Source organism: Octopus bimaculoides, chromosome 20, assembly GCF_001194135.2.
Source record: "Octopus bimaculoides isolate UCB-OBI-ISO-001 chromosome 20, ASM119413v2, whole genome shotgun sequence".
Classification (NCBI taxonomy): domain Eukaryota; kingdom Metazoa; phylum Mollusca; class Cephalopoda; order Octopoda; family Octopodidae; genus Octopus; species Octopus bimaculoides.
This window is the reverse complement of record NC_069000.1, coordinates 27,817,415-27,828,362: the sequence shown is the minus strand read 5'-3', so window position 1 is coordinate 27,828,362 and position 10,948 is coordinate 27,817,415. Positions and strand designations below refer to the sequence as shown.

The window sequence follows — 10,948 nt, the reverse complement described above, 5'->3', positions numbered from 1 at the left end:
GGGCAGAACACTGAAGAGCTGTCAGTCTTTGAACCCTAAGCTATTGCAGTACTTGGTCCTGACATTAGATGGGATGGACTGTACCTTAGGTACAATGCAATGGCATCCAGTTTGCTCATTTGTATAACACTCAATGCTGAAATTAGGTACTAACCCTTCCAGAATTTTCCATATGTAGATTATTACATATCTCTTGCATCTACACTTCAGAGAATAAAGTTATAGTTTTTTCAGTCTCTCTCAGTAGCTCATCTGCTGCACTGTTACAATCTTTTTAATGTAGTAACACTGGACTGCTTCAAGATCCACTGTTAGTTTGGCACTATGTGGTGACCATAGATGAGAGCAGTAGTCCAGGAGACTGAGAACAAAGGTATCAACATGACTTCTTGGTCTCTTGTCTTAAAAGACCTTAATATCTATCTTTCCAGTTGTCTTGGTAATGTGCATATGAAATGATCAAATCCCTTTTTGAAGTAGTGAGGGGGAGGTCCATAAATAAAGTACCAGTCTGGTACTGAGGTCTTTTTCTCTTTCCCGTTTTCTCTGTTTTGCCTGCTATTTAAAGGTCCAGCTTTGTAACACTGTGTCACACTTACTCAATTTGAAATTTGCAATAATGGTACATGTGCTTGTGTAATACCCAACCACTTACACATTAATTTCATTTTGTCAAGTAACTGAATACCCATCACTGAAATTGATGGAAAATCCATCACCATTTCCCAAACTTTTGATGTTAGCAGTCTCAATATGTAAAATATTGTTGTTTTTCTCTTCATCATTCATGAGTTTCTCTATATTGCAGTTACATGAATGGTCAGAAATAAACACCGAGAAACTAAAGCAGGACCTGGTTACTGTCTATGGTCAAGGAATTAAAAGCCTTGCTGTCATTCTCATGCATTCTTACACGTAAGGTTTTTCTTTTTTTTTTTTGCTTAGCAAACATGTGACTCAAGATTCACTTCTGCTGCACAACATGTTGGGTAGTGTCCTCTTCCATTGTTTCAGATCAACCCAAGCCTTGTGTGAATGTAATTGGGTAGACATAAATTGTGTGGAAGTCCATCAGACTTGTACCTGTTCTTAGGTGGTACACAACTAGTGTGTTGCAGGTTTAAAACCATCACCTGGTGTCCTCTTTGTTGTAACAATTCAAAATAGGCCTCTTGTTTGAGAATAACTCAGTATCTTGATATGCTACTTCCTACCATATCAACCCATGAGGTATGATTTCTTTTTCCATTTTCCTTCACACTAGTTTTGGAGTCCTTGCAAAAATGTCTTGACTGAGATCTAAGAATATTCCAATAAACTTATATCTTGCAACCATATATATTTATAAGTAGAGTACTGCAACCCAAATTTGTGGCATGTGATTGATGACCAGATAAATCATTTCACTTCACTCTTTGTCTATATCTGCAGCTTCATTGAGCCATCTTGTCCCTCAGACTCATAAAACATTTTCAGTGGTGATATATTAAAACAACTGTGGTCAGCCCAAGGTGCCATGCAGCAGGTTTGAAATCAGAATCATGTGGTTGGGAAGCAAACTTCTTACCACACAGCTATGCCTACCCTCCTTATACATACATACATACATACATGCATGCATGCATATGACATGAGAGAAAGAGGAAACAGAATTTGTGATTCTTTATTAATCATTACAATCATTTCAACCCATCATGCATCAATCTCTTGCAGGTGAGATTCTGTATGACTGGTTGTGGTGCATCATTCAGTACAGATGTGCCTCATCAGGTGACTTTTCTAAAGGTACACTCTTTAATCCCCATTTTGCTTATTTCAATTAGAAGACATTTTGTTATTGTCTGTAGCTGGTGGAGTACAGGAGAGATTCTGAGTTAAAATGATTTAGAATGAGGAACAGTTCTCGCATAGGTAATGAATTTACTTACAATTAATCATTAATAAAATACGTATATAAGAATCAAAAATAAAATAAGTATACAATGAGCAGGTTAATCAAGTATTATGCTTGTTCTGATAAAGAAATACATTAAATAAATCCATAAAATGTATGAGATCATCGTCATCATCATCATCATCGTTTAACGTCCGCTTTCCATGCTAGCATGGGTTGGACGATTTGACTGAGGCCTGGTGAACCAGATGGCTACACCAGGCTCCAATCTGATTTGGCAGATTTCTACAGCTGGATGCCCTTCCTAACACCAACCACTCAGAGAGTGTAGTGGATGCTTTTACGTGCCACCGGCACGAAGGCTGGTCAGGCGGTACTGGCAACGGCCATGCTCAAAATGGTGTATTTTACATGCCACTTGCACAGGAGTCAGTCCAGCAGCACTGGCAGCAATCCTGCTCAAATGTCTTTACACGTGCCACGAAGGCAATGCTGGGCACAGGTGCCATCATGATTTCGCTTTCGCTTGCCCTAACAGGTCTTCGCAAGCCGAGTTTAGTGTCCAATGAAGGAGACGACATTGGCATGAGTGCCAGTCGTCGAATTTAGTTCGATTTCGATTTCACTTGCCTCAACAGGTCTTCGCAAGCGGAGTTTAGTGTCCAATGAAGGAAGGTACGCATAAGTGGGCTGGTTACACCCCTGGCAGAGGCCTTGGATTTAGGTCTAACTTGGTTTGCCAGGTCTTCTCACGCACAGCATATTTCCAAAGGTCTCGGTCAGAAGTCATTGCCTCGATGAGGCCCAATGTTCGAAGGTCATGCCTTACCACCTCATCCCAGGTCTTCCTAGGTCTACCTCTTCCACAGCTTCTCTCAACTGCTAGGGTGTGGCACTTTTTCACACAGCTATCTTCATCCATTCTAACCACATGACCATACCAGCGCAATTGTCTCTCTTGCACACCACAACTGATGCTTCTTAGATTCAACTTTTCTCTCAAGGTACTTACACTCTGTCTAGTATGCACACTGACATTACACATCCAGCGGAGCATACTGGCAGGGACAAAACATAAAAAACACAGTTGGGCATTTAAGTTGACATTCATGACTACAGTATATTATGGGGTAAAATACACAAACATAGGCATAGAAAATTACATTTATACATAATTATGAACATACATCCACATCTATTCTTAATTGTCCCTTTAATTCAAGTTCATCTGTCCTTTTACGACTCTTGTGGGTTCTTACCCAGAGTAAAAGTTATTAGCCCAGCGTACATGTGTTCAGCCACATGCACTGATTCACACACACATACATATTTATATTTTCATGCATACACATAGATTCACTTATTGATCCTAACGAGTATAGACTAATATGCACACGCATATCAACTTAGATACATGTATTTAACCCTCATGTAGATCAAAGTACATAAATATATGTATTGTTACATATCAGATCGAGCCCTTGTGGTAAAGAAGCATATCATTTTTACAACTTTTATCATTACATTTTTGTTTTTTTTGGCTGCAAACCTTCATTAAATCCCACAGACACTACTTCATTCATTTTTTGATACTGAATTATAAATAGTAAAATTCAGAACTGATATTTCATGTTTTATTATGTTATAGCTATCCAAATCATGAAAAACAGGTAGAAAAAATTGCCCAAGAAATTGGTTTTGAACACATTTCTCTGTCATTTGATGTGATACCAATGGTCAAAATTGTTCCCCGAGGTTATACAGGTATATTTTTTTTGTTTTTAGTATATTTCTTGAATACATGAGTGACCAAATAAAGACTCTTTCAAATCCATTTTACAATATGGTAAGGTTGCTTGTGACATGTGAACATATATATTAATTTTTTTAGCAACCATATATATGTACATATATATTCAGTTTTTTGCAACCAAGCCTTCACAGTGCACCTCTGTTTATTCACTAGACACACTCTCTCTAACCCTAACTATAATGGTATGAAAGGGTAAGTGTTTCAAATTAAACCTAACTCCACTAACAACCCTTTTTTTTTGTGAACAGGACTTTAATAGATAACTTAACTTCACTGAGGAGAATACAGTGTTCCAGCATGAACAAAGAAAAAGTAAATGTCCTTCACAGTTACGTTTCAAGAGAATATCTACAGAATATCAATGGTTAAGAGATTAATAGTGGCATTAAATTCTATTTTTAAATATTTACACCTTCATTTTATTATAGTTGAAGAATTGAAAGGGTGTTTCCACCTTTTATAAAAATGTTTCTGGTGAAAAAGCAAAAAAGTTATTGATAACATGACAATAGTCTTCTTGAAATTTACACTGAATTATTGTTGCATACCTTCTGTTTATCTGACAAATCAAATAATCCAGTAAGTGTCAAGAACCAAGCTTACCAGAAAATTAGTGACCTTACTATAAAAGGCATGTATCATCATCATCATCATCTAATGTCCATTTCCATGCTGGCATGGGTTGGATGGTTTGACAGGAGCTGCTAAGCCTGGGGACTGTGCTAAGTTCCACTGTCTGCTTTGGCATGGTTTTGTAGCAGGACTTGAACTCACGTTGCTACCTTGTGGATTTCAAGCCATGACATAGCAACAGCTTGACCATGTGTGCAACCAAGTTATTGACCAATCAGAAGCCAGAAATCACATGAAAGATTATTCAGGAAGGCACTAGAATATTTCCCTACAAGGCCTATAAACAACCCTCTTCAACACCAAACTTCAGTGTGTCCTTGTTTCCAGTCTGAAATACACACTCTTTCTTTCATAATCATTATAACAACTGCTTGCTTAAACCATAATGCAATTTGTAGTGGCAAGCCTGAAACAGCACATGTATAAATATTCCTTGTGTTTAATCCAGCCCTAGTGGTAAATTTTGATATCCAGCAGCTTTGCATGTTGCATTATATTTCTATCATCTTGTTGACTCTGTAGATATCTTATAATTTATGAACAACTTTGTAATGATTTGCTCAGTGTTAATAAATCATGTTTAAATGTTTGCTTCATATTGTTGAATCATTGCATGCAGCTTCTACAAATCAACCAGCAACTATCTCAACAACAACACATCCCAGCAACATTGATGTGAACCAAGCAACAGTTTTTACTGCTGGACGCCCTTCCTAATGCTAACCACTTTACACAGTTTACTGGGTGCATTTTATGCGGCACCAGCAAGTATGTGTGTGTGTGTGTGTGTGTGTAAAAACAAAAGATGTACACATTGATGAGGAAAATGATGAAACTGGTGCATTAAAACAAAAATACCTTCTGGTTTTCATTTCACTAGAATTATTCAGGCACTCTGTTATTACTGTTTCCATTGAAAAGTCAGTCAACCAATGAATGAAGCTGTTATTAATAAAAAAAAAAAAAAATAGCATAAGGTCTTTTACCCAGGCATATACTGGGTATTGGTTCAATTATTTGTTCTCCCCACCTATAAATAAGGATTAGAACACTAGTTTGTAAAACTGAAATCTTAATAACTTTTCTCAGACATTTGTACAGCTACTATACTGAGATTTATTTACATGTTAACACATTACTGCATCATCTCCAAACATTATAAAACCATTTTTATTTTTATATTTTGTATGTTTTTATTTGTCTATCTACAGCCTGTGCTGATGCTTATCTGACTCCATGTGTGAAGAAATACGTTGCCAGCTTTGCTGAAGGTTTCAAAGACCAGTTGAAGGTAAAAAATAAGAAACTCAGAATAAAATATTAGTGTTAGAAATTGTTGCTTAGCTCTAGTTAAGTCCTGATCTGATAGATGTATAATAAAAGGCATTCTAGCCTTGTCTATATCATTTTTTTTGGGTCCAATATGTCCTTATCTTTTTGAGATAATAGGATGTGATTTGAAGGAGAATTGATTGCCATTTCTGGCTGGTTCAGGTACCATAAGGAAGCTCCCTCTGTGATTCAACAATATTGATTGTGATTGTGGTCATAGTGGAACTATGAATTTTTTTCTTCTTTGCCTTTTTGTTCATTATTTCTAAGGTTATGAACTAACTGGGGATCTACTGCATTTTCTGAATGTCTACATTTCTTGTTATTTAACCCCAGATCAACTCTATTTGAGCAGATCTATGATCAATCAGAGGCATTCCAGCATTGACCATCTCATAATTTTTAATATTAAAGCCTACATTATTCAATGTATTCTTTCTCTTCTAAAGAAATGATGTGGCAGTATTAGCAGTCGATTTTAACTACTATTTCTAGCAGATCAAGCAACCACATAGCGACCTTTTCATTATGCATTCATTAAAATAGATACCATGAATATATCAGAGTTAATTATATCAACCTTATCTCTGCCCTTGCAAAAGTTAACTTTGTACTTATAAAAGAAAATTGTTCCTTTCCAGTCTTCCATGAAAAACATGCCTGGCAACAGGGAAATTATTTTGCTTGGAAACAGATGAGAGTTAGTGACAAGAAAGGAATCTAGCTGTTAAAACTTTTCCTCAACAAATTGACCTTTGCAAGCATAGAAAAGTTAATGATGATGATAATGCTGATGATATATTGTTCCTTGCCTTCGCATGTTGCAGGACATAAACAAATGTCACCATTGTCTATACACACACATGTATACAACAGGCTTCCATAAAGTTTCTATTAGATTTTATTCACAAGACTGTTGTCAATGAAAGGCTCTAACAGAAGATATTTTCCCAAGGTATCACACAGTGGGATCAAACCCAAAGTTACATGGTTACAAAGTAAACTTCTTTTCCACTGAGCCGTGCCTGTATTTTGTAATACTATTTCTCAGATTTTGTACTAATTTCTTTGCATTGCTAACTTTTTTTTTTGTAGATTTATATATAAAATTATTCTATTCTTCCTCAGGGTATTCAGACATTGTTTATGCAATCCGATGGCGGTCTCACTCCCATGAACAAGTAGGTTTACTCATCAAAACCGGCTTTTATACCTTTAGTTTTTATTTTTACTAAAAAAATATGTATCACCATCGTCATCGTCATCATCACCAGATTTCATTGCCTGTTTTGACATAGTTTCTACCACCAGTTTACTCAGAGTACTGGGTGCTTTTTACATCAGACCAGCACTGGTGCTTTTTGTGTGACACCAAACTAGAGGAGTAGCCAAGTAACTTGCAAGATGAAGACCTCTCAGCTGAGAGAGGGAGTTGAACTAAGAGAGGTGGCTTTAGAGATAGATGTCTTACTACAGATATCTTACCCCAGTAGGAAAAGAAAGGAGAAGAAGGAGAGAGTTTGAAAGAAAAATAGAGAGACAGAGAGAGAAATAGCTGGAAGAACAGTGAGGGATGAAGTACAAGTAGTACAGAGGGAATAGAAGGGGATGTTCTATAAGAGTGTGAAGAGAAGTGTTTAGAGAAGGGAAAGAGGTAACTGCAGCAAGTGGTGGTGAGAGAAATTGGAGTAACTGGGAGCAAGGTGTGGTTGATATGTGAGAGCATGGAGAGCGTGCAGGTAGACACATAAGGGATGGTGGAGGGACCTGTAGGGATGGGTGATCATGGGTGGTTGGATGGAGTGGGCTTCGGATGATGGGTTGTGGGGGAGTTTGACAGAGGACAGATTATGCGTGTCTGTATAGTAGCTTGATGTGTTTTCTCAAGCACAGCAAATTGCCACATATCTCAATTCTCTGTCATCTCCTCTGTGAGGCTTAACATCTAAAGATCATTTCTCACTACTTCGTCCCACGTCTTCCTAGGTCTACTTCCACAGCTTTCTTTCACAATTAGAGATCAGCACTTCTTCATGCAGCTGTCTTCATCCATAGGCATCACATGACCATACCAGGACAATCTCCTCTCTTGCACACAACATCTGATGCCTTGTATACATAACTTTTCTCTTAAAACATTTAAGCCCTATTGTACATGCACACTGACATTGCACATCCAGTGGAACATGCTGGCTTCATTTCCTTTCAAACCTTCACATGTCCTCTGCAGTCACATCCCATGTTTCACTGCCACGTAGCATAACTGTGTGTACACAGGTATCATACAATCTGCCTTTCACTCTGTGGGAGAGGCCTTTTGTTACCAACAAAGGTAATAGTTCTCTGAACTTTGCCCAGCCTATTCTTATTCTAGCAACTCTGCTTTCAGAGCATCTTCCTCCACAGCTAACTTGGTTGCCTAGGTAATAGTAATGGAAGCTAGCTATTATTTCTAAGGATTCCCCTGGACATTTGAGGAAGTCTATAATCCTGTATGTTCTTAGTATTTATTATATCTGCACATCTGCCACAGGACTACTTTCTCTGTTAACCTGCCTGTAATTCTGCTGTATGTATCCATACCTCTTATGTATCCATACCTCTTATGTATCCATACCTCTTATGTATCCATACCTCTTATGTATCCATACCTCTTATGTATCCATACCTCTTATGTATCCATACCTTCCTGCCTACACCTTTTCTCTGAAGGGATTGTTGATTTATCTGTTTTTCCTACTTACTAGGACATTGGTCTTTGCTAAATTAAATTTAAGGACCTCTGATTCCAGTCCTTGCTTCCACATCTGAAATTTCTTCTCTAATTCTGGTAGAGATTCAGCTATAAGAACAATGTCATCAGTGTAGAGGCGATCCCAAAAGCAACCAGTCTGAAATTCCTGTTATGACCTGTTATAAACAAGAATGGGCTGAAAACCAATCCTTGGTTAACTCCTGCTGGCACACTAAATTCATTGCCATACTCATTGCCAACTTTCACCTTACTAACCGCATCCCTGCACATGACTTATGCAGCTCTCACCAACCACTCATGTATCTCTAGCTTCTGCATTAACCACCAGATAAGAGAGTGGGGGATCCTGTTTAAAGGCTTTCTCCATATTAACAAAAGCCAAGTACAGAAATTAATTTTTTACTAAATGCAGTTACCTTACTAGGAAGACAGCATCAATAGTACTTCTCCCTGAACCAAACTACATGTCACCTAAGCTAACACTCTTCCTTATTAATTGAATTATAACCCTTTCTGCAACTTTCACGACATGGTTCAGCAATTTGACACCTCTGTAATCATCTCTGTCTCAGACATAACCTTTACCTTTGTATCAGTTGAATATAATGCTGCTACACCACTTGTTGGGTACGATACCCTCCTGGACAACCTGATTAACTATATGGATGACTAGGCCATATCTCATGCAACCAAATATTTTAAGCATTTTAGCTGTGATTCCTGATGGGCCAGGGGCTTTCCCTGTCTTCATATCCTTAATTGCTTTATTCTACCACACTACTGTCAATTCAGATAGCTGGTATTTCTGTTGGGTCTACGTTTGGTAGACTCTCCTTCTCCCATGCATTCTCCACGTTTAACAGCCTTTCATAGTGGCACTTCCTAGCTGCACTCATTGCAGAATCATTAAGTGCAAGTGAACCATCATCCATGCAAACACACTTCTCTCCTACATTATGATTTTCTTTCACACACTTGCAGTCGAAAATTCCTGAAGCCTCTGGTCCTCATGCTGCCGAACACTGACAAACTTCTTCCTTTCTGCTTCTCCTCTATCTAAATACACCTGTCTCTTAACTTCCCTTCTAGTTACCTGATATAATTCTCTGCTACCACCTCTCTTCCAGACCTGTTTTTTCACTCTAATGGCCCTGTCTTCTATGCTGTTCCACCACAATGTCACCCTAGGTCTAGTTGGGACTTTGCACCAGCCACAAATTTGATCAGTGGCCCTCACTAAGTTGTCCCATAGGAACATCCGGTTGTCCTCTACATTATATGTCATTATGTTCTTAAGCTTCTAAATCTTCCTTTTTCAGACTGGTTTGCTCTTAGAATCTGTCAAGCATAAAGTCTGAAGTCATTAATGACTAATCTATATTGAGGAGTGTATTCTTCACCTGGGAAGATAAACAGCCATTTTCCCATCATTCTGGTGAAAATGTAGTCAATCTAGCTTGTGTTCCCACCGATTGATTGGTGAACAGGTGACTGGCTGGTTTCCTGAACTTAGTGTTGCAGATCATTTGGTCATTTGCATCACAGAACTCCAGTAGCCTAGTTTTCTCCTCATTGCGGGAACCAACTCTATAGCCTCCATGCACATAATGAAAGCCACCCATGGAAGTCACGATGAGGTAATGTGTAAAAGAGTGTCATAAAATTGATCTTTCTGTTCATCTGGCAGCTCTCGTTGAGGGGCAGAACCAGAAATAATAGTTACTGTACTACTTTGCAAAACTAATCTAAGCATACTTATCCTATTACATGCTCTGACTACCTCGATCACCTATCAACCCACTTCCCTGTAAGAAGTATGCTTACACCACCATCCCCATCACTATTGGCTACCCTCAAGATTTTATACCTCTGTTCTTTGCCTGTGAAGAACTTGGCAGAAGCTTCCCTCCATCTTAATTATTGAATGCTACACACATCTACGCACCTCCATTCCAGCATTTCAACAGTCTCACCAAACCTACCCTTCACTGTGCCTACGTTGAGCGTGCCAACTCTAAGAGTGAGGAAGGGTTGGTAAAAGGGAGCAGGGGCATGGGGGACAGCATTCAGCATCTGAAAAAAGGTGTACACAGAGTTCTATATATATATTAAATCTGGTGATTTTAGTATCCTGATTTATTGTTCATTACTGTCAATACATTAAATTTAGTTTGTGATGTACTCAAGGGAGTATTCACATGGTTGATTTACCTGCAAAATTTTTCCTCAAACCACACTACAGCATCTTAACATGATACATTGGATAATTTAGGATGGCTGTGATTGGAATGGTTTGATCCTAGTTCTGCTTGATGAGAGTTGACTGGTAGTAAACAACAACTACAGTGTGCATTTTACAAGCCGATAAAAGAGCCCTTACATGTTTGCTCTTCTTTCTAAAAGCTAGCTGCCAAATCACATCCCATCTTCATAAGAAGGAAGGACATATAGGATAACATGTATGTGTTTGTGTGGGTGTATGTATATATATATATATATATATATATATATATATATATAT

General features: G+C 38.1%; 1 protein-coding gene across 2 annotated transcripts in view; it reads left to right on the top strand.

The window, feature by feature from the left end:
• LOC106867745 (5-oxoprolinase) overlaps positions 1-10,948 on the top strand; it is a 255,283-nt gene that overhangs the window by 36,162 nt on the left and 208,173 nt on the right. For both annotated transcript variants that reach the window (XR_008266373.1, XM_052975150.1), the window contains exons 4-7: positions 809-915; positions 3,543-3,658; positions 5,552-5,631; positions 6,801-6,853. Coding sequence is in view for 1 of the 2 variants with exons in the window: in XM_052975150.1 (XP_052831110.1) it covers positions 809-915; positions 3,543-3,658; positions 5,552-5,631; positions 6,801-6,853 (356 nt within the window). In the remaining variant the exon portion in view is untranslated. The remainder of the gene's footprint in view (positions 1-808; positions 916-3,542; positions 3,659-5,551; positions 5,632-6,800; positions 6,854-10,948) is intronic.